This window comes from Anomaloglossus baeobatrachus, chromosome 5, assembly GCF_048569485.1.
Source record: "Anomaloglossus baeobatrachus isolate aAnoBae1 chromosome 5, aAnoBae1.hap1, whole genome shotgun sequence".
Classification (NCBI taxonomy): Eukaryota; Metazoa; Chordata; class Amphibia; order Anura; family Aromobatidae; genus Anomaloglossus; species Anomaloglossus baeobatrachus.
The window spans coordinates 9,209,979-9,234,647 of record NC_134357.1 but is presented as its reverse complement, the minus strand read 5'-3'; the positions used below and the strand labels follow the sequence as shown (position 1 = coordinate 9,234,647).

The 24,669-nt window shown below is 48.9% G+C and overlaps 1 protein-coding gene across 42 annotated transcripts in view; it reads left to right on the top strand.

Moving 5' to 3' along the window:
* The window catches only part of TCF7L2 (transcription factor 7 like 2), a 278,623-nt gene that overhangs the window by 107,194 nt on the left and 146,760 nt on the right, over positions 1 to 24,669 (top strand). For 29 of the 42 annotated variants that reach the window (XM_075348166.1, XM_075348169.1, XM_075348171.1 and 26 more), the window contains exon 4: positions 21,679 to 21,735. The exons of the other annotated variants lie outside the window; for them this stretch is intronic. In XM_075348166.1, coding sequence (XP_075204281.1) covers positions 21,679 to 21,735 — 57 coding nt within the window. The remainder of the gene's footprint in view (positions 1 to 21,678; positions 21,736 to 24,669) is intronic. 42 annotated transcript variants of the gene reach the window in all.

Sequence of the window (24,669 nt, the reverse complement as noted above, 5' to 3'; positions counted from 1 at the left end):
GCATGGACCGCTCCTGTATATGTATATATATATATATTCTGTATGGATCACATGGACCGCTCCTGTATATGTATATATATATATATATATTCTGTATGGATCGCATGGACCGCTCCTGTATATGTATATATATATATTCATATGTATATATATATATTCTGTATGGATCACGTGGGCCACACCTGTATGTATGTATATATATATATATATATATATATATATATACACAGTACAGACCGAAAGTTTGGACACACCTTCTCATCCCTAGAACAACTGTTAAGAGGAGACTTTGTGCAGCAGCCTTCATGGTAAAATAGCTGCTAGGAAACCTCTGCTAAGGACAGGCAACAAGAAGAAGAGACTTGTTTGGGTAAAGAACACGAGGAATGGACATTAGACCAGTGGAAATCTGTGCTTTGCTCTGATGAGTCCAAATTTGAGATCTTTGGATCCAACCACCGTGTCTTTGTAGAAAAGGTGAATGGATGGACTCTACATGGCTGGTTCCCACCGTGAAGCATGGTGGAGGAGGTGTGATGGTGTGGGGGGGCTTTGCTGGTGACACTGTTGGGGATTTAATCAAAATTGAAGGCATAAAGAACCAGCATGGCTACCACAGCATCTTGCAGCGGCGTGCTATTCCATCCGGTTTGCGTTTAGTTGGACCATCATTTATTTTCCAACAGGACAATGACCCCAAACACCCCTCCAGGCTGTGCAAGGGCTATTTGACTAAAAAGGAGAGTGATGGGGTGCTACGCCAGATGACCTGGCCTCCACAGTCACCAGACCTGAACCCAATCGAGATGGTTGGTGGTGAGCTGGACCGCAGAGTGAAGGCAAAAGGGCCAACAAGTGCTAAGCATCTCTGGGAACGTCTTCAAGACTGTTGGAAAACCATTTCCAGTGACTACATCTTGAAGCTCATCAAGAGAATGCCAAGAGTGTGCAAAGCAGTAATCAAAGCAAAAGGCGGCTACTGTGAAGAACCTAGAATAGAAGACATATTTTCAGTTGTTTCACACTTTTTTAAGTATTTCATTCCACATGTGATAATTCATAGTTTTGATGCCTTCAATGTGAATCTACAATTTTCAGAGTCATGAAAATGAAGAAAACTCTTTGAATGAGAAGGTGTGTCCAAACTTTTGGTCTGTACTGATATCTGATATATATACTGTATGGATGGCATGGGCCGCTCCTGTATATATATATACTGTATGGATGGCATGGGCCGCTCCTATATATATATACTGTATGGATGGCATGGGCCGCTCCTGTATATATATACTGTATGGATGGCATGGGCCGCTCCTGTATATATATATACAGTATGGATGGCATGGACCGCTCCTGTATATATATACTGTATGGATGGCATGGACCGCTCCTGTATATATATACTGTATGGATGGCATGGACCGCTCCTGTATATATATACTGTATGGATGGCATGGACCGCTCCTGTATATATATACTGTATGGATGGCATGGGCCGCTCCTGTATATATATACTGTATGGATGGCATGGGCCGCTCCTATATATATATACCGTATGGATGGCATGGGCCGCTCCTATATATATATATATATATATACTGTATGGATGGCATGGGCCGCTCCTGTATATATATACTGTATGGATGGCATGGGCCGCTCCTATATATATATATACTGTATGGATGGCATGGGCCGCTCCTGTATATATATACTGTATGGATGGCATGGACCGCTCCTGTATATATATATATACTGTATGGATGGCATGGGCCGCTCCTGTATATATATATATACTGTATGGATGGCATGGGCCGCTCCTGTATACAGTTAGGTCCAGAAATCTTTGGCCAGTGACACAATTTTGGCGAGTTGGGCTCTGCATGCCACCACATTGGATTTGAAATGAAACCTCTACAACAGAATTCAAGTGCAGATTGTAACGTTTAATTTGAAGGTTTGAACAAAAATATCTGATAGAAATTGTAGGAATTGTCACATTTCTTTACAAACACTCCACATTTTAGGAGGTCAAAAGTAATTGGACAAATAAACCAAACCCAAACAAAATATTTCTATTTTCAATATTTTGTTGCGAATCCTTTGGAGGCAATCACTGCCTTAAGTCTGGAACCCATGGACATCACCAAACGCTGGGTTTCCTCCTTCTTAATGCTTTGCCAAGCCTTTACAGCCGCAGCCTTCAGGTCTTGCTTGTTTGTGGGTCTTTCCGTCTTAAGTCTGGATTTGAGCAAGTGAAATGCATGCTCAATTGGGTTAAGATCTGGTGATTGACTTGGCCATTGCAGAATGTTCCACTTTTTTGCACTCATGAACTCCTGGGTAGCTTTGGCTGTATGCTTGGGGTCATTGTCCATCTGTACTATGAAGCGCCGTCCGATCAACTTTGCGGCATTTGGCTGAATCTGGGCTGAAAGTATATCCCGGTACACTTCAGAATTCATCCGGCTACTCTTGTCTGCTGTTATGTCATCAATAAACACAAGTGACCCAGTGCCATTGAAAGCCATGCATGCCCATGCCATCACGTTGCCTCCACCATGTTTTACAGAGGATGTGGTGTGCCTTGGATCATGTGCCGTTCCCTTTCTTCTCCAGTCTTTTTTCTTCCCATCATTCTGGTACAGGTTGATCTTTGTCTCATCTGTCCATAGAATACTTTTCCAGAACTGAGCTGGCTTCATGAGGTGTTTTTCAGCAAATGTAACTCTGGCCTGTCTATTTTTGGAATTGATGAATGGTTTGCATCTAGATGTGAACCCTTTGTATTTACTTTCATGGAGTCTTCTCTTTACTGGTGACTTAGAGACAGATACACCTACTTCACTGAGAGTGTTCTGGACTTCAGTTGATGTTGTGAACGGGTTCTTCTTCACCAAAGAAAGTATGCGGCGATCATCCACCACTGTTGTCATCCGTGGACGCCCAGGCCTTTTTGAGTTCCCAAGCTCACCAGTCAATTCCTTTTTTCTCAGAATGTACCCGACTGTTGATTTTGCTACTCCAAGCATGTCTGCTATCTCTCTGATGGATTTTTTCTTTTTTTTCAGCCTCAGGATGTTCTGCTTCACCTCAATTGAGAGTTCCTTAGACCGCATGTTGTCTGGTCACAGCAACAGCTTCCAAATGCAAAACCACACACCTGTAATCAACCCCAGACCTTTTAACTACTTCATTGATTACAGGTTAACGAGGGAGACGCCTTCAGAGTTAATTGCAGCCCTTAGAGTCCCTTGTCCAATTACTTTTGGTCCCTTGAAAAAGAGGAGGCTATGCATTACAGAGCTATGATTCCTAAACCCTTTCTGCGATTTGGATGTGAAAACTCTCATATTGCAGCTGGGAGTGTGCACTTTCAGCCCATATTATATATAGAATTGTATTTCTGAACATGTTTTTGTAAACAGCTAAAATAACAAAACTTGTGTCACTGTCCAAATATTTCTGGACCTAACTGTATATGCATATACTGTATGGATGGCATGGGCCGCTCCTGTATATATACTGTATGGATGGCATGGGCCGCTCCTGTATATATGCATATACTGTATGGATGGCATGGGCCGCTCCTGTATATATATACTGTATGGATGGCATGGGCCGCTCCTGTATATATATACTGTATGGATGGCATGGGCCGCTCCTGTATATATGCATATACTGTATGGATGGCATGGGCCGCTCCTGTATATATGTATATACTGTATGGATGGCATGGGCCGCTCCTGTATATATATACTGTATGGATGGCATGGGCCGCTCCTGTATATATATACTGTATGGATGGCATGGGCCGCTCCTGTATATATGCATATACTGTATGGATGGCATGGGCCGCTCCTGTATATATATACTGTATGGATGGCATGGGCCGCTCCTGTATATATGCATATACTGTATGGATGGCATGGGCCGCTCCTGTATATATGCATATACTGTATGGATGGCATGGGCCGCTCCTGTATATATACTGTATGGATGGCATGGGCCGCTCCTGTATATATATACTGTATGGATGGCATGGGCCGCTCCTGTATATATGCATATACTGTATGGATGGCATGGGCCGCTCCTGTATATATGTATATACTGTATGGATGGCATGGGCCGCTCCTGTATATATGCATATACTGTATGGATGGCATGGGCCGCTCCTGTATATATGTATATACTGTATGGATGGCATGGGCCGCTCCTGTATATATGTATATACTGTATGGATGGCATGGGCCGCTCCTGTATATATATACTGTATGGATGGCATGGGCCGCTCCTGTATATATGTATATACTGTATGGATGGCATGGGCTGCGCAGCCAACATGGAAACTCTGAGTTTCTTGCGGCTCTATCAGTGACAGATTTACTCCGTGTTTAGATGAAATAAAGACCCCGTTGAGCGGCCGCCCCCCGGAATCCGGCCACAGCCCCCGTATTATCTGCTGTTTATGTCCCGGAATCTGCGTTCTGTTACTTTGTGTCAGGAGTCATGAGGCGCTGGATATTGTGATCACAGATCCCCGAATCCACAGAGATCTGCAGAGGATTACAACCGATCTCTAAATCACCACCGCAGAGGAAAAGAGGGAAATATATATATATATATATATATATATATATATATACACACCACACTGCCAGATCACATATTGTGCTACATCTAATCCTCTCCTGTGTGATACGGTCCTCTGACCTGTCTATCTAATCCTTTCCTGTGTGATACTGTCTGCTGAGCCGTCTATCTAATCCTTTCCTGTGTGATACTGTCTGCTGAGCTGTGTATCTAATCCTCTCCTGTGTGATACTGTCTGCTGAGCTGTGTATCTAATCCTCTCCTGTGTGATACTGTCTGCTGAGCTGTGTATATAATCCTCTCCTGTGTGATACTGTCTGCTGAGCTGTGTATATAATCCTCTCCTGTGTGATACTGTCTGCTGAGCTGTGTATCTAATCCTCTCCTGTGTGATACTGTCTGCTGAGCCGTGTATCGTCCCCTGTGTGATACTGTCTGCTGAGCCGTGTATCTAATCCTCTCCTGTGTGATACTGTCTGCTGAGCTGTGTATCTAATCCGCTCCTGTGTGATACGGTCGTCTGACCTGTCTATCTAATCCTTTCCTGTGTGATACTGTCTGCTGAGCCGTGTATCTAATCCTCTCCTGTGTGATACTGTCTGCTGAGCTGTGTATCTAATCCTATCCTGTGTGATACTGTCTGCTGAACTGTGTATCTAATCCTATCCTGTGTGATACTGTCTGCTGAGCCGTGTATCTAATCCTCTCCTGTGTGATACTGTCTGCTGAGCTGTGTATCTAATCCGCTCCTGTGTGATACTGTCTGCTGAGCCGTGTATCCTCCCCTGTGTGATACTGTCTGCTGAGCCGTGTATCTAATCCTCTCCTGTGTGATACTGTCTGCTGAGCTGTGTATCTAATCCGCTCCTGTGTGATACTGTGTGCTGAGCCATGTATCTAATCCTCTCCTGTGTGATACTGTGTGCTGAGCCGTGTATCTAATCCTCTCCTGTGTGATACTGTCTGCTGAGCCGTGTATCTAATCCTATCCTGTGTGATACTGTCTGCTGAGCCGTGTATCTAATCCTCTCCTGTGTGATACTGTCTGCTGAGCTGTGTATCTAATTCTAGCCTGTGTGATACTGTCTACTGAACTGTGTATCTAATCCTCTCCTGTTTGATACTGTCTGCTGAGCTGTGTATCTAATCCTCTCCTGTGTGATACTGTCTGCTGAGCTGTGTATCTAATCCGCTCCTGTGTGATACTGTGTGCTGAGCCGTGTATCTAATCCTCTCCTGTGTGATACTGTCTGCTGAGCTGTGTATCTAATCTTCTCCTGTGTGATACTGTCTGCTGAACTGTGTATCTAATCCTCTCCTGTGTGATACTGTGTGCTGAGCCGTGTATCTAATCCTCTCCTGTGTGATACTGTCTGCTGAGCCGTGTATCTAATCCTATCCTGTGATACTGTCTGCTGAGCCGTGTATCTAATCCTCTCCTGTGTGATACTGTCTGCTGAGCTGTGTATCTAATTCTATCCTGTGTGATACTGTCTGCTGAGCTGTGTATCTAATCCTCTCCTGTTTGATACTGTCTGCTGAGCTGTGTATCTAATCCGCTCCTGTGTGATACTGTGTGCTGAGCTGTGTATCTAATCCTCTCCTGTGTGATACTGTCTGCTGAGCTGTGTATCTAATCCTCTCCTGTGTGATACTGTCTGCTGAGCTGTGTATCTAATCCTCTCCTGTGTGATACTGTCTGCTGAGCTGTGTATCTAATCCTCTCCTGTGTGATACTGTCTGCTGAACTGTGTATCTAATCCTCTCCTGTGTGATACTGTGTGCTGAGCCGTGTATCTAATTCTCTCCTGTGTGATACTGTCTGCTGAGCCGTGTATCTAATCCTATCCTGTGATACTGTCTGCTGAGCCGTGTATCTAATCCTCTCCTGTGTGATACTGTCTGCTGAGCTGTGTATCTAATCCGCTCCTGTGTGATACTGTCTGCTGAGCCGTGTATCCTCCCCTGTGTGATACTGTCTGCTGAGCCGTGTATCTAATCCTCTCCTGTGTGATACTGTCTGCTGAGCTGTGTATCTAATCCGCTCCTGTGTGATACTGTGTGCTGAGCCGTGTATGTAATCCTCTCCTGTGTGATACTGTCTGCTGAGCCGTGTATCTAATCCTATCCTGTGTGATACTGTCTGCTGAGCCGTGTATCTAATCCTCTCCTGTGTGATACTGTCTGCTGAGCTGTGTATCTAATTCTATCCTGTGTGATACTGTCTACTGAACTGTGTATCTAATCCTCTCCTGTTTGATACTGTCTGCTGAGCTGTGTATCTAATCCGCTCCTGTGTGATACTGTGTGCTGAGCCATGTATCTAATCCTCTCCTGTGTGATACTGTCTGCTGAGCTGTGTATCTAATCCTCTCCTGTGTGATACTGTCTGCTGAGCTGTGTATCTAATCCGCTCCTGTGTGATACTGTGTGCTGAGCCGTGTATCTAATCCTCTCCTGTGTGATACTGTCTGCTGAGCTGTGTATCTAATCCTCTCCTGTGTGATACTGTCTGCTGAACTGTGTATCTAATCCTCTCCTGTGTGATACTGTGTGCTGAGCCGTGTATCTAATCCTCTCCTGTGTGATACTGTCTGCTGAGCCGTGTATCTAATCCTATCCTGTGATACTGTCTGCTGAGCCGTGTATCTAATCCTCTCCTGTGTGATACTGTCTGCTGAGCTGTGTATCTAATTCTATCCTGTGTGATACTGTCTGCTGAGCTGTGTATCTAATCCTCTCCTGTTTGATACTGTCTGCTGAGCTGTGTATCTAATCCGCTCCTGTGTGATACTGTGTGCTGAGCTGTGTATCTAATCCTCTCCTGTGTGATACTGTCTGCTGAGCTGTGTATCTAATCCTCTCCTGTGTGATACTGTCTGCTGAGCTGTGTATCTAATCCTCTCCTGTGTGATACTGTCTGCTGAGCTGTGTATCTAATCCTCTCCTGTGTGATACTGTCTGCTGAACTGTGTATCTAATCCTCTCCTGTGTGATACTGTGTGCTGAGCCGTGTATCTAATCCTCTCCTGTGTGATACTGTCTGCTGAGCCGTGTATCTAATCCTATCCTGTGTGATACTGTGTGCTGAGCCGTGTATCTAATCCTATCCTGTGTGATACGGTCTGCTGAGCCGTGTATCTAATCCTCTCCTGTGTGATACTGTCTGCTGAGCTGTGTATCTAATTCTATCCTGTGTGATACTGTCTACTGAACTGTGTATCTAATCCTCTCCTGTTTGATACTGTCTGCTGAGCTGTGTATCTAATCCGCTCCTGTGTGATACTGTGTGCTGAGCCATGTATCTAATCCTCTCCTGTGTGATACTGTCTGCTGAGCTGTGTATCTAATCCTCTCCTGTGTGATACTGTCTGCTGAGCTGTGTATCTAATCCGCTCCTGTGTGATACTGTGTGTTGAGCCGTGTATCTAATCCTCTCCTGTGTGATACTGTCTGCTGAGCCGTGTATCTAATCCTATCCTGTGATACTGTCTGCTGAGCCGTGTATCTAATCCTCTCCTGTGTGATACTGTCTGCTGAGCTGTGTATCTAATTTTATCCTGTGTGATACTGTCTGCTGAGCTGTGTATCTAATTTTATCCTGTGTGATACTGTCTGCTGAGCTGTGTATCTAATCCTCTCCTGTTTGATACTGTCTGCTGAGCTGTGTATCTAATCCGCTCCTGTGTGATACTGTGTGCTGAGCTGTGTATCTAATCCTCTCCTGTGTGATACTGTCTGCTGAGCTGTGTATCTAATCCTCTCCTGTGTGATACTGTCTGCTGAGCTGTGTATCTAATCCTCTCCTGTGTGATACTGTCTGCTGAGCTGTGTATCTAATCTTCTCCTGTGTGATACTGTCTGCTGAGCTGTGTATCTAATCCTCTCCTGTGTGATACTGTCTGCTGAGCTGTGTATCTATCCTCTCCTGTGTGATACTGTCTGCTGAGCTGTGTATCTAATCCTCTCCTGTGTGATACTGTCTGCTGAGCTGTGTATCTAATCCTCTCCTGTGTGATACTGTCTGCTGAGCTGTGTATCTAATCCTCTCCTGTGTGATACTGTCTGCTGAGCTGTGTATCTAATCCTCTCCTGTGTGATACTGTCTGCTGAGCTGTGTATCTAATCCTCTCCTGTGTGATACTGTCTGCTGAGCTGTGTATCTAATCCTCTCCTGTGTGATACTGTCTGCTGAGCTGTGTATCTAATCCTCTCCTGTGTGATACTGTCTGCTGAGCTGTGTATCTAATCCTCTCCTGTGTGATACTGTCTGCTGAGCTGCGTATCTTATCCTCTCCTGTGTGATACTGTCTGCTGAGCTGTGTATCTAATCCTCTCCTGTGTGATACTGTCTGCTGAGCTGTGTATCTAATCCTATCCTGTGTGATACTGTCTGTTGAGCTGTGTATGTAATCCCATCCTGTGTGATACTGTCTGCTGAGCTGTGTATCTAATCCTCTCCTGTGTGATACACTGTGTAGGCCCTGGCTGCCTTTTAGAGCTTCTTTTTGCTGTTCTCTTGGAATGTGTCACACGCTCCATAGACTTGTATGGGAGCGCCGTCCAATATACACTGCCAATCACAGCATGAGAAAACAATCACAGATCTGCTCAGCCTCATCGCGATTTTCTCACATTGCACTCGTCTAATCTATACTCTACTCCAAAACCAATACAAAAAGTAACAAAAAGCTACTGAGAACACTATAGAGACTGTGTACAGCACAGTGTATCCTGACTGTACACCAATAACCCTGCACTAATCCTAAATTACCTCCTGTATTATCCTCCAGAGCTGCACTCACTATTCTGCTGGTGGAGTCACTGTGTACATACATTACTGATCCTGAGTTACCTCCTATATTATACTCCAGAGCTGCACTCACTATTCTGCTGGGGCAGTCACTGTGTACATATATTACTGACCCCACACTGATCCTGAGTTACCTCCTGCATTGCACTCCAGAGCTGCACTCACTATTTCTAGGGCTATGGAGCAGAGATATTAGTATTTGTTGTAACCTTGTCACTCGCCATCTTACACGATTGCAGCCAGATATATTTTTCTTTGAAATATTCTGACCTATCAGAGAAGTTATATTTTGAGGATCCCGTTGGGGTCCATAGGGTGCACAGCCGTCCCGCACCACTCCTGGCCTCTTCTCACAGCCTGCGTCCAGGTGATTGACAGCTCTTAGACCATGTACACACATCAGAGAGACCTGTCAATCACCTGTAGTCGGCCCGGAGCGCTGCTGGACCGGTCTCTGCTCTCTCCGTGACCTCGCCGGATTTATAGATTTATTTTACAGACATTATAACTGGATCTTCCAGCTATATTTTCTCTGAGATGTCGGAGCAGCCCGGCCTCGGGCAGCAGGAATTGTCTGACAGGTTCCCTTTAAGTTCTGCCCTGATAATGGGGCACAGGTAAGATTATGGGGGGCTGCGCAGATAACCCCACCTGAAGTGTTCTCTTCTCTTTTCACTGATATGACTGTGATATCCTCCAGCTGATCTGTAATGTGTCACTGAGGTTCCTCCAGGAGGTTACACTGCAGCCTTGTGAATGGCTGGGGGAGTCCTCGGCACTGTACCCCTGCAGCACTGGAGCCTGATGTGCCCCTGACCTCATCCCTGTACCCCTGCGACATAGGGGACCGATGTGCCCCTGAACTGCGCCCTGTAGCCCTGCAGCACTGGAGCTTGATGTGCCCCTGACCTCATCCCTGTACCCCTGCAGCATTGGAGCCAGATGTGCTCCTGACGTTGACCCTGTACCCCTGCAGCATTGGAGCCGGATGTGTCGCTGACCTCGATCTGTACCCCTGCAGTATTGGAGCCAAATGTGCCCCTGACCTTGGCCCTGTACCCCTGCAGCATTGGAGCCGGATGTGCCCCTGACCTCGGTCTGTACTCCTGACCTCGGTCTGTACCCCTGCAGCATTGAAGCCTGGTGTGCTCCTGACCTCAGTCTGTACCTCTGCAGCATTAGAGGCGGATGTGCACCTGACCTCAGTCTGTACCCCTGGAGCATTGAAGCCTGATGTGCTCCTGACCTCAGTCTGTACCCCTGCAGTATTGGAGCCGGATGTGCCCCTGACCTTGGCCCTGTACCCCTGCAGCATTGGAGCCGGATGTGCCCCTGACCTCGGTCTGTACTCCTGACCTCGGTCTGTACCCCTGCAGCATTGAAGCCTGGTGTGCTCCTGACCTCAGTCTGTACCTTTGCAGCATTAGAGGCGGATGTGCCCCTGACCTCAGTCTGTACCCCTGGAGCATTGAAGCCTGATGTGCCCCTGACCTCGGTCTGTACCCCTGCAGCATTGGAGCCGGATGTGCCCCTGACCTCGGTCTGTACTCCTGACCTCGGTCTGTACTCCTGACCTCGGTCTGTACTCCTGACCTCGGTCTGTACTCCTGACCTCGGTCTGTACTCCTGACCTCGGTCTGTGCTCTTGACCTCGGTCTGTACTCCTGACCTCAGTCTGTACCCCTGCAGCATTGGAGCCTGATGTGCCCCTGACCTCGGTCTGTACCCCTGCAGCATTGGAGCCGGATGTGCCCCTGACCTCGGTCTGTACTCCTGACCTCGGTCTGTACCCCTGCAGCATTGAAGCCTGATGTGCTCCTGACCTCAGTCTGTACCCCTGCAGCTTTGGAGCCAGATGTGTCCCCCCTGACATTGGCTCTGTACCCCTGCAGCATTGGAGCCTGATGTGTCGCTGACCTCGGTCTGTACCCCTGCAGCATTGGAGCCCGATTTGCCCTGACCTCAGCCCTATAACGCTGCAGCATTGGAGCCAGATGTGTCGCTGACCTCGGTCTGTACCCCTGCAGCATTGGAGCCTGATGTGTCGCTGACCTCGGTCTGTACCCCTGCAGCATTGGAGCCTGATGTGTCGCTGACCTCGGTCTGTACCCCTGCAGCATTGGAGCCTGATGTGTCGCTGACCTCGGTCTGTACCCCTGCAGCATTGGAGCCTGATGTGTCGCTGACCTCGGTCTGTACCCCTGCAGCATTGGAGCCTGATGTGTCGCTGACCTCGGTCTGTACCCCTGCAGCTTTGGAGCCTGATGTGTCGCTGACCTCGGTCTGTACCCCTGCAGCATTGGAGCCTGATGTGTCGCTGACCTCGGTCTGTACCCCTGCAGCATTGGAGCCTGATGTGTCGCTGACCTCGGTCTGTACCCCTGCAGCATTGGAGCCTGATGTGTCGCTGACCTCGGTCTGTACCCCTGCAGCATTGGAGCCTGATGTGTCGCTGACCTCGGTCTGTACCCCTGCAGCATTGGAGGCCGATGTGCTCCTGACCTCGGTCTGTACCCCTGCAGCATTGGAGCCTGATGTGTCGCTGACCTCGGTCTGTACCCCTGCAGCATTGGAGCCTGATGTGTCGCTGACCTCAGCCCTATAACGCTGCAGCATTGGAGCCAGATGTGTCGCTGACCTCGGTCTGTACCCTTGCAGCATTGGAGGCTGATGTGCTCCTGACCTCGGTCTGTACCCCTGCAGCATTGGAGGCTGATGTGTCACTAACCCCTGCCTCTCCTGGGCTGCCCATAATGCAGATGATCAGGGGGTGTCTGCACTGCGGCGGCCGCCCATGTTCTGTTCCTGCTAGGAAGGAGCCATGTGTTCTTAATTTTGGATATTACCCTCTTTCTGGAGCTGCCCCAGCCCAATTCCAACACCAGATAATCAGGTTTGAAGTCATGTTTCACGTATGCTGTTTCTATATAACAACTTAAATCACTTTCTGCTGCTCCGGCTGCAGGGACAGAAGGGCCTGTCTTTCCTCACAGCGGCATGAAGACACCATAATTCCTCAAATTAAATTTCTGTTCCTCTCCCCCTGCGCCCGGCCGCCCGCTTTGCCCACATTGTGCCTGGAACCCAGGTGACTACACAGTAATTCTCTGCTACACAGTGTTCTGTCTCTTAAAGGGACACTCACCTCACATTATACTTCATATTCGCTTTGTAAATAAACTGCTTTCTTTTCTGTGACTACAATCTTTTACTCCCTGTTATCAGCCATTACTGGGGGAGGAGACTGTAGGACAGGTGACTACTATCTATTACTCCCTGTTATCAGCCATTACTGGGGGAGGAGACTGTAGGACAGGTGACTACTATCTATTACTCCCTGTTATCAGCCATTACTGGGGGAGGAGACTGTAGGACAGGTGACTACTATCTATTACTCCCTGTTATCAGCCATTACTGGGGGAGGAGACTGTAGAACAGGTGACTACTATCTATTACTCCCTGTTATCAGCCATTACTGTAAAAGGAGACTGTAGGACAGGTGATTACAATCTATTACTTCCTGTTATCAGCCATTACAGGGGGAGGAGACTGTAGGACAGGTGACTACAATCTATTACTCCCTGTTATCAGCTATTACTGGGGGAGGAGACTGTAGGACAGGTGACTACAATCTATTACCCCCTGTTATCAGCCGTTACTGGGGGAGGAGACTGTAGGACAGGTGACTACTATCTATTACTCCCTGTTATCAGCCATTACTGTAAAAGGAGACTGTAGGACAGGTGACTACAATCTATTACTCCCTGTTATCAGCCATTACTGGGGCAGGAGACTGTAAGACAGGTGAGTACAATCTATTACTCCCTGTTATCAGCCATTACTGGGGGAGGAGACTGTAGGACAGGTGACTACAATCTATTACTCCCTGTTATCAGCCATTACTGGGGGAGGAGACTGTAGGACAGGTGACTACTATCTATTACTCCCTGTTATCAGCCATTACTGGGGGAGGAGACTGTAGGACAGGTGACTACTATCTATTACTCCCTGTTATCAGCCATTACTGGGGGAGGAGACTGTAGGACAGGTGACTACTATCTATTACTCCCTGTTATCAGCCATTACTGGGGGAGGAGACTGTAGGACAGGTGACTACTATCTATTACTCCCTGTTATCAGCCATTACTGTAAAAGGAGACTGTAGGACAGGTGATTACAATCTATTACTTCCTGTTATCAGCCATTACAGGGGGAGGAGACTGTAGGACAGGTGACTACAATCTATTACTCCCTGTTATCAGCTATTACTGGGGGAGGAGACTGTAGGACAGGTGACGACAATCTATTACCCCCTGTTATCAGCCGTTACTGAGGGAGGAGACTGTAGGACAGGTGACTACAATCTATTACCCCCCTGTTATCAGCCGTTACTGGGGGAGGAGACTGTAGGACAGGTGACTACTATCTATTACTCCCTGTTATCAGCCATTACTGTAAAAGGAGACTGTAGGACAGGTGATTACAATCTATTACTTCCTGTTATCAGCCATTACTGTAAAAGGAGACTGTAGGACAGGTGACTACAATCTATTACTCCCTGTTATCAGCCATTACTGGGGCAGGAGACTGTAAGACAGGTGAGTACAATCTATTACTCCCTGTTATCAGCCATTACTGGGGGAGGACAAAAAAAGACAGTTTGCGCTCTGATAATGCTACAGTATGGAAACCATGAATGTGTGAACATGGAGCTGCATTACCGCTAAGGAAAATCTAAGAAAAATGAGATATTTAGCATATAGAAATGGCCATTTGTATATCTGCCCAATTGCCCCTTCACGGCATATCTCGTAACTGGGTCCCTAACGCTATTCTGAAGCCTCTCTCTGGGTTAAAAACCTCCTGTGTATGGGCACGTAGGAACCTATGCTATGCTAAATATCTCATTTTTCTTAGATTTTCCTTAGCGGTAATGCAGGTCCATGTTCACACATTCATGGTTTCCATACTGTAGCATTATCAGAGCGCAAACTGTCTTTTTTTGTATTTTACGTCATGTTCAGTTATGCGCCTGTTCACACGTCGGGTCGATGAGGCTGAGTGCAGGCAGTCTTTTTTGTCTATTATTGGGGGAGGAGACTGTAGTACAGATGACTACAATCTATTACTCCCTGTTATCAGCCATTACAGGGGGAGGAGACTGTAGTACAGATGACTACAATCTATTACTCCCTGTTATCAGCCATTACTGGGGGAGGAGACTGTAGGACAGATGACTACAATCTATTACTCCCTGTTATCAGCCATTACTGGGGGAGGAGACTGTAGGACAGATGACTACAATCTATTACTCCCTGTTATCAGCCATTACTGGGGGAGGAGACTGTAGGACAGTTGGGTTCTCTTTCAGCTCTGCTCCTATAGAATATGGGGTAGTGAACCTTTAATAGGAGTTGTTTGGCTCCTGTATGAGTGGTTCAGGATAATTGTCTCCTGCGTCTTTCAGAATCTTGGAGGGTCCTTATCCAGCTGCAGAGAAAAGTCCAAACGTAATGAGCAAAATTCACCAATGTTTATAATATTATTATTATTATGGTTCTTTTATATACCAGCATATTATACATAGTCATTGCAGTCTTGATCGTGTCTACCACCGTTCTGAACATGCACTAATGACTCGTGGCCAGTTGTACAGACGGAGCGCTCTGTAGACCTCATTATAAAATTAGACTTTTGTCTTCATTAACTTTGATTGATTTCATAAAAAAACGTTGTTATCCAGGAGAAGACCAGCAGTGTACAGGACTAGGATACTCGGGGGTGCATGAATTTAAAGTAAAAAAACTGTAGCTGTATTACACTCCAGAGCTGCACTCACTATTCTGCTGGTGCAGTCACTGTGTACATACATTACTGATCCGGAGTTACCTCCTGTATTATACTCCAGAGCTGCACTCATTATTCTACTGGTGCAGTCACTGTGTACATACATTACATTACTGATCCTGAGTTACCTCCTGTATTATACCCCAGAGCTGCACTCACTATTCTGCTGGTGCAGTCACTGTGTACATACATTACATTACTGATCCTGAGTTACCTCCTGTATTATACCCCAGAGCTGCACTCACTATTCTGCTGGTGCAGTCACTGTGTACATACATTACATTACTGATCCTGAGTTACCTCCTGTATTATTCTCCAGAGCTGCACTCACTATTCTGCTGGTGCAGTCACTGTGTACATACATTACATTACTGATCCTGTACTGACTGAGTTATAGCCTGTATTATCCTCCAGAGCTACACTCACTAGTTAAGAGTACCGAGCACTCAAGCTTGGAAGTGCTCGCTCATCACTAGACCTGATCTCTGGATCTTCCCTGGGCTCTCTGGTCTCTAGAGAGAAGTGGCCCGGGTGCAGATAGACGACCACTGACCGCCTTTCCTAGGACTCCTGCAGCAGATGGATGGGGAGACCTTTGGATACTTGTTTCTTTGGGCTTAATTTAGGCTTCCATTCACTCCCACTTTCCACCATGTCCAGAGGGAATGTGCACAGTTGTTTCTCGTGTCTTCCACCACAATATTAGGAAAGGGAGAGGGCAACGGGCCCACGGGTCAGGCTACCATTTCATACTAGCCAAGGGCACAGATAAGGGCTGGTATGACCGGGTATGATCCAGGACCCGGAGGAGCATTTTTTGAGGCTTTTCTTGTGTCCCCCTTTTCCATGACAGCTTCATTGATATTGGGTTGTAGGAAGCTGAGGAGATTGTTCTCCAGGCGGTGTTACCTAATCCTGCAGCGCACGAGCCTGAAGAGCAATATATAAGAGGGCGGAAGGAAAATATACTTAATTTAAGGAAAGAAAACAAACTTGTTTTAATTACCTTGGCAGCAAGAGAAATCTGAGGCGGATTACAATACGTGCTGGAGCTGAGTCGCCTCAACACTTAACTGTTACAGCAAAAAAATCAGGAGCAGCAAGAGCCGTGCCCCCAAATCTGCCCACAGGATCTGCCCCGAAAATCTGCCCCCAAAATCTGCCCTCAGGATCTGCCCCTAAAATCTGCCCCCAGGATCTGCCCCAAAATTCTGCCCCAAAATCTGCCCCCAGGATCTGCCCCCAAAATCTGCTCCCAGGATCTGCCCCCAAAATCTGCCCCCAGGATCTGCCCCGAAAATCTGCCCCCAGGATCTGCCCCCAAGATTTGCCCTCAAAATCTGCTCCCAGGTCCTGCCCCCAATATCTTCCCCCAGGATCTGCCCTCAAACTCTGCCCCAAGGGTCTGGCCTCAGCATCTTTCCCCAGAATCTGCCCCAGGCTCTGCTCCCAGAATCTGCCCCCAGGCTCTGCTCCCAGAATCTACCCCCAGGCTCTGCTCCCAGAATCTACCCCCAGGCTCTGCTCCCAGAATCTACCCCCAAGCTCTGCTCCCAGAATCTACCCCCAAGCTCTGCTCCCAGGTCCTGCCCCCAATATCTTCCCCCAGGATCTGCCCTCAAACTCTGCCCCAAGGGTCTGGCCTCAGCATCTTTCCCCAGAATCTGCCCCAGGCTCTGCTCCCAGAATCTGCCCCAGGCTCTGCTCCCAGAATCTACCCCCAGGCTCTGCTCCCAGAATCTACCCCCAGGCTCTGCTCCCAGAATCTACCCCCAAGCTCTGCTCCCAGAATCTACCCCCAAGCTCTGCTCCCAGGTCCTGCCCCCAATATCTTCCCCCAGGATCTGCCCTCAAACTCTGCCCCAAGGGTCTGGCCTCAGCATCTTTCCCCAGAATCTGCCCCAGGCTCTGCTCCCAGAATCTGCCCCAGGCTCTGCTCCCAGAATCTACCCCCAGGCTCTGCTCCCAGAATCTGCCCCAGGCTCTACTCCCAGAATCTGCTCCCAGGCTCTGCTCCCAGAATCTACCCCCAGGCTCTGCTCCCAGAATCTGCCCCAGGCTCTACTCCCAGAATCTGCCCCAGGCTCTACTCCCAGAATCTGCCCCAGGCTCTGCTCCCAGAATCTACCCCCAGGCTCTGCTCCCAGAATCTGCCCCAGGCTCTGCTCCCAGAATCTGCCCCCAGAATCTGCCCCCAGGCTCTGCTCCCAGAATCTACCCCCAGGCTCTGCTCCCAGAATCTACCCCCAGGCTCTGCTCCCAGAATCTGCCCCCAGGCTCTGCTCCCAGAATCTGCCCCAGGCTCTGCTCCCAGAATCTGCCCCCAGGCTCTGCTCCCAGAATCTGCCCCAGGCTCTGCTCCCAGAATCTGCTCCCAGACTCTACTCCCAGAATCTGCCCCCAGGCTCTGCTCCCAGAATCTGCCCCCAGAATCTGCCCTCAGAATCTACACCAGGCTCTGCTCCCAGAATCTGCCCCCAGGTTCTGCTCCCAGAATCTGCCCCAGGTTCTGATCCCAGAATCTGCCCCCAGGTTCTGCTCGCAGAATCTGCCCCCAGGTTCTGCTCACAGAATTTGCCCCCCAGGCTCTGCTTCCGGAATCTGCCCCAGGCTCTGCTCACAGAATCTGCCCCAGGCTCTGCTCACAGAATCTGCCCCAGGCTCTGCTCCCAGAATCTGCCCCAGGCTCTGCTCCCAGAATCTGGCCCAGGCTCTGCTCACAGAATCTGCCCCAGGCTCTGCTCCCAGAATCTGCCCCAGGCTCTGCTCCCAGAATCAGTCCCAGGCTCTGCTCCCAGAATCTGCCCCAGGCTCTGCTCCCAGAATCTGCCCCCAGAATCTGCCCCCAGGCTCTGCTCCCAGAATCTACCCCCAGGCTCTGCTCCCAGAATCTGCCCCCAGGCTCTGCTCCCAGAATCTGCCCCAGGCTCTGCTCCCAGAATCTGCCCCCAGGCTCTGCTCCCAGAATCTGCCCCAGGCTCTGCTCCCAGAATCTGCTCCCAGACTCTACTCCCAGAATCTGCCCCCAGGCTCTGCTCCCAGAATCTGCCCCCAGAATCTGCCCTCAGAATCTACACCAGGCTCTGCTCCCAGAATCTGCCCCCAGGTTCTGCTCCCAGAATCTGCCCCAGGTTCTGATCCCAGAATCTGCCCCCAGGTTCTGCTCGCAGAATCTGCCCCCAGGTTCTGCTCACAGAATTTGCCCCCCAGGCTCTGCTTCCGGAATCTGCCCCAGGCTCTGCTCACAGAATCTGCCCCAGGCTCTGCTCACAGAATCTGCCCCAGGCTCTGCTCCCAGAATCTGCCCCAGGCTCTGCTCCCAGAATCTGGCCCAGGCTCTGCTCACAGAATCTGCCCCAGGCTCTGCTCCCAGAATCTGCCCCAGGCTCTGCTCCCAGAATCTGCCCCAGGCTCTGCTCCCAGAATCTGTCCCAGGCTCTGCTCCCAGAATCTGCCCCAGGCTCTGCTCCCAGAATCTGCCCCAGGCTCTGCTCCCAGAATCTGCCCCAGGCTCTGCTCCCAGAATCTGCCCCCAGGCTCTGCTCCCAGAATCTGCCCCAGGCTCTGCTCCCAGAATCTGCCCCAGGCTCTGCTCCCAGAATCTGCCCCAGGCTCTGCTCCCAGAATCTGTCCCAGGCTCTGCTCACAGAATCTGCCCCAGGCTCTGCTCCCAGAATCTGCCCCAGGCTCTGCTCCCAGAATCTGCCCCAGGCTCTGCTCCCAGAATCTGCCCCAGGCTCTGCTCCCAGAATCTGCCCCCAGGCTCTGCTCCCAGAATCTGCCCCCAGGCTCTGCTCCCAGAATCTGCCCCCAGGCTCTGCTCCCAGAATCTGCCCCAGGCTCTTTTCCCAGAATCTGCCCCAGGCTCTGCTCCCAGAATCTGCCCTCAGAATCTACCCCAGGCTCTGCTCCCAGAATCTGGCCCAGGCTCTGCTCACAGAATCTGCCCCAGGCTCTGCTCCCAGAATCTGCCCCAGGCTCTGCTCCCAGAATCTGCCCCAGGCTCTGCTCCCAGAATCTGCCCCAGGCTCTGCTCCCAGAATCTGCCCCAGGCTCTGCTCCCAGAATCTGCCCCAGGCTCTGCTCCCAGAATCTGCCCCCAGGCTCTGCTCCCAGAATCTGCCCCAGGCTCTGCTCCCAGAATCTGCCCCAGGCTCTGCTCCCAGAATCTGCCCCAGGCTCTGCTCCCAGAATCTGCCCCAGGCTCTGCTCCCAGAATCTGCCCCAGGCTCTGCTCCCAGAATCTGCCCCAGGCTCTGCTCCCAGAATCTGCCCCCAGGCTCTGCTCCCAGAATCTGCCCCAGGCTCTGCTCCCAGAATCTGCCCCAGGCTCTGCTCCCAGAATCTGCCCCAGGCTCTGCTCCCAGAATCTGCCCTCAGCATCTACACCAGGCTCTGCTCCCAGAATCTGCCCCAGGCTCTGCTCCCAGAATCTGCCCCAGGCTCTGCTCCCAGAATCTGCCCCCAGGCTCTGCTCCCAGAATCTGCCCCCAGAATCTGCCCCAGGCTCTGCTCCCAGAATCTGCCCCAGGCTCTGCTCACAGAATCTGCCCCAAGCTCTGCTCCCAGAATCTGCCCCAGGCTCTGCCTTCAAGATCTGCCTTCAGAATCTATCCCCACGATCTACCCCCCCAGAATCTGCCCCATGATCTACCCCCCAGAATCTGCCCCATGATCTACCCCCCAGAATCTGCCCCCAAAATCTACTCTCAAAATTGGCCCCAAGCCTCCAGAACATGTTCTCATGGAGCAGAGCTGAGATCCTCTGCAGATTCTCTGCTCCACCCTGGCACAATCTTGCTTCTTTTTTTATAACAAATCAATGAACTATTAGTAAATATGAGACTTGTTACATTGTTGCAATAGAGAATGCAAATCCATCAGTTCTGCCATCGGCTGTGAAGGCTTCAGCGCGGGGGTTTGTGTTGTGAGATATATTCGGGGATATCAGGGGGAGGAGATAAAGTTTATAGAACTACAGAATGATTTTTAGAAGTTTTTATGAAATATTTGTTTATCTTTTTTATAATAACGCAGAATCAATATATGGAAATGTTCTACAAGAAGATCCCAAACTTCCACATGTAAATATCCTGCGCTATGGCAGCGGTGCGGGTTGGATTTCCGGACTTTACAATGTATCAGTTTTGCGGTCACCTGGGCTTTATGTGTTCCTGCGCTATGGCAGCGGTGCGGGTTACTGGGATGTCCGGAATTTACATTGTATCAGTTTTGCGGTCACATGGGCTTTATGTGTTCCTGCGCTATGGCAGCGGTGCGGGTTGGATTTCTGGACTTTACAATGGGCTTTATGTGTTCCTGCGCTATGGCAGCGGTGCGGGTTGGATTTCTGGACTTTACAATGGGCTTTATGTGTTCCTGCGCTATGGCAGCGGTGCGGGTTGGATTTCTGGACTTTACAATGTATCAGTTTTGCGGTCACCTGGGCTTTATGTGTTCCTGCGCTATGGCAGCGGTGCGGGTTACTGGGATGTCCGGAATTTACATTGTATCAGTTTTGCGGTCACATGGGCTTTATGTGTTCCTGCGCTATGGCAGCGGTGCGGGTTGGATTTCTGGACTTTACAATGGGCTTTATGTGTTCCTGCGCTATGGCAGCGGTGCGGGTTACTGGGATGTCCGGAATTTACAATGTATCAGTTTTGCGGTCACATGGGCTTTATGTGTTCCTGCGCTATGGCAGCGGTGCGGGTTGGATTTCCGGACTTTACAATGTATCAGTTTTGCGGTCACATGGGCTTTGTGTTCCCGCTCTGAGACTTTGTCATTTATTAGTTATATTGAGGGATTTGGTACCTTGGAACTCCTCTAACCAGTAAAGCACCGTCCCTAAGGGCAAGAAATGGAAATCTGTCACTGGTCTTTGAGTGTTCTTCATGATCTGACACAAAGTTATCCTTATATATCAATATTCATAGGTGGCTGATAGGAATCCATGGTCGGGGGAGGGGGAAATCGGGGCATTACCAATAGCAACAAAGCGTCACCCTGTTTTCTTTCTTTTGCCTGTTATGTTCCATTGTTAGCTTTTATGTTTGTCTTTACTTTGAACTTGAGTATGGTAAAATGGAGAAGGGGCTCATTAGAAACCCTTCTCCTTGGGCCTCGGCGTCACGTGTACTCAAGATGACATCACCATCCTCCTATGACATCACCGCCATCAACACAAAGGCACAGGTTTCCATAGACAGGGCTTCCAAATTGCATTCAACTTTGCTTTTGTTTTTCTTTTGCTTGACTTTCTGTTCTTTTCCTCTTCTTTTGATTTTCTTCATTTCTTTTGTTTTTTTTAATGGTTAAGCTGAAATATGAAGCGGAGCTGCAGTGTAAATGCTGTTAATTGTGCATGTAATGTAATTGGACGCGTTTCATTCACCTGCTGACGCGAGTTTTTTTCTTCATCTTAGTGCTTGAATGTACCTGTAGACCTGCATCTAGCTTCTTGTTGCAGCCCTTTGATGCAGGTAGGACACATTATAAATAGGCTTGTTGCTATGGGGAGTAATAGAAGTCTGTGTGTTGTGTATGGCTAACCTTTATCTGCTCCTTGGACGCAGCAATCTCTTCTAAGCAAATGACAATCATCCTGTATTGCCAAATTGAGATAAGGAATAAGGATCTGCCTGGCCTGTTAGTACTGCTGTGTCCATGAGATATTGGGGGGCTAGGAAACACCCCTGCAACCATCAGTGTTAAATAGGGGGGCATATATTGTTTAGAAGACCACCTTACCCTTCTAGGCCAGGCTGTAAAATACGAGGTCCCCAATTCTCAGGATGTTTCCTGCCGCTTGTTTTTGAATATGATAAATATTTATTATATATGAGGGTCAGAGCAGCGCCCCCCACTCGAGCAGTAGGAGTCCTAAGTATTGGGGGGCGGAGTGGGATGGCATACATGGATTTAGATGCCTTGTAACCTCATAGTCCAGTTAATAACATGTGGGGTCCCCATTTCTCAAAAAGTTTCTTGCTGCACGTTTTTATTACATTTATTACTGAACCAACTAACCTGAGTGTTCAGTGCGGCCGGTGCAGGGAATGAGGCAGAACATGCACTAACCTGGCCATGAACTAACATTTGCGGTCCAATTTTCCCAAAAAGTTTTCTAATATTTGTTAATTAAGGCTGCATCCATGAATATATGGGGGGGGGGCAGTATAAATAATCGGGTGGGAGCAGTGGGGTCTCTTCAGTCTTAGAGACCACCCCAACATTGCAGCTCAGAGGGTAATACATGGGGTCACATCGCTTCCAAACCTTGTCATATTGCATGTTTGTGAATATGACACGTTAGTGAAGTACATGTGCCCCTCAGCCGGCAGGAGAGCGAAGGCACCAACTGCTGCAGAGAACACCCCAATATTCTAAGGGGGTGACCTCCCTCCCAAAAAGATTTCTGCCGCATGCATTCAGAATGTGTGATAATGAAAGTTTGTAAGAGGAAGGTGTTTGCTGCACTATTAGAGGGGGGATCTGCTCACGACTCCCCTCCCCCCACTGTCAGGTATAAGTATTATAGCATCACCTAATAATGCAGGTTCATTATCTCCATCTGTCTATAAGTACACAATGTCTCCATGTGTCCATATTATGTTTCTTCTCCATTCACATCTCAAGAGCTGGACTCAGAATTCTGCTGTATTCCTGGTTCACAGTGTGCAGTGCATTGTGGGAGCTTGGGTAATGCGTTCAGTGGAAGAATTAGGCCTCGTGCACACGCTGCTTTTTTTGCTGCTTTTTTTGCTGCTTTTTTTGCTGCAGTTTGTGGTCCTAAACTGCATGTACGACCTTCCCCAGCAAAGTCTAGGAGAAATCCGAAATGCTGTGCGCACGTTGCTTCCTTTTTGCCTGCAGTTTTGGGTGCAGAAAACAGAAGCAGCAGCATGTCACTTCTTTTCTGCATTTTTCCCTGTGTTTTGCAATTGACAATGTTAAAGGGAGCCTGTCACCGGATTTGGTGGCTATAAGCTGTGGCCACCACCATCGGGCTCTTATATACAGTATTCTTACATGCTGTATATAAGAGCCCAGGCTGCTGTGTAGAACATAAAAATCACTTTATAATACTCACCTAAACGGTCGGTGCGGTGCAGACTGGTCGGATGAGTGTCTCCGTTCTCCGGCTGCGGAGCCTCCTCTTTCGGCCCTCTTTGTCCTCCTTCTTCTGACGCCGGGGTGCATGACGCGTTCTACGTCATACACACTAGCCGGCTTTGAGGTCCTGCGCAGGCGCACTTTGATCTGCGCTGACCAGGGCAGATCAAAGTATTGTAGTGCGCATGAGCGTGACCTCAATTGCGGATAGTGTGGATGACGTAAGATGCTTCATGCACCCCGGCTTCAGAAGAAGGAGGACCAAGATGGCCGAAAGAGGAGGCGCCGGCACCGGAGAACGGAGACACCCATCCGACTGTTTAGGTGAGTATTATAAAGTGATTTTTAGGTTCTACACAGTGGCCTGGGCTCTTATATACAGTATGTTAGAATGCTGTATATAAGAGCTCACTGGTGGTGGCCGCAGCTTATAGGCACCATATCTGGTGACAGGTTCCCTTTAACAAAACACAGGGGCAAAAACGCACCAAAACGCAGAAAAAACACCAAAAACGCATGCGTTTTTTTATTCCTTTTTTTTGGCCAGAGGTATGTTTCTTGCTGGAGACACAAAACTGCAGTGTGCGCACATAGCCTTAAGCGGGCTTCACACGCAACGACATCGCTAACGAGATGTCGTTGGGGTCACGGAATTCGTGACGCACATCCGGCCTCGTTAGCGACGTCGTTGCGTGTGAAACGCACGAACGACCGTTAAACTATCAAAATTACTCACGTAATCGTTGATCGTTGACACGTCATTCCTATCCCGATTATCGTTGCTGTTGCAGGACGCAGGTTGTTCGTCGTTCCTGCATGAGCATACATCGCTACGTGTGACTCCGCAGGAACGAGGAACAACACCGTACCTGCGGTCGCCGGCAATGAGGAAGGAAGAAGAAGGTGGGCAGGATGTTCGTCCCGCCCCTCCGCTTCTATTGAGCGGCCGCTTAGTGACGCCGCTGTGACGCCGAGCAAACCGTCCTTTTAGAAAGTTGGCGTTTCGCCGGTCACAGCGACGTTGCTAGGCAGGTAAGTAGTGTGACGGGTCTGGGCGATGTTGTGCGTTGTGTTCTTTATTGCATGTTGTGTGCCATGGGCACCGATTTGCCTGTGACGCACAACCGGCGGGGGCGGGTACGCTCGCTAGCAATGTCGCTGTGTGTAAAGCCCGCTTTAAGGTGCTGGTGACAGGGAACACAACCAGAATGCCGTCTCCTCCTAGCTGAATTTTTGCATCAAGAGTGAATTTCAATAGACTAATTGATATAATCAGTCCAAAAACGGAAAAGCAAGCAATT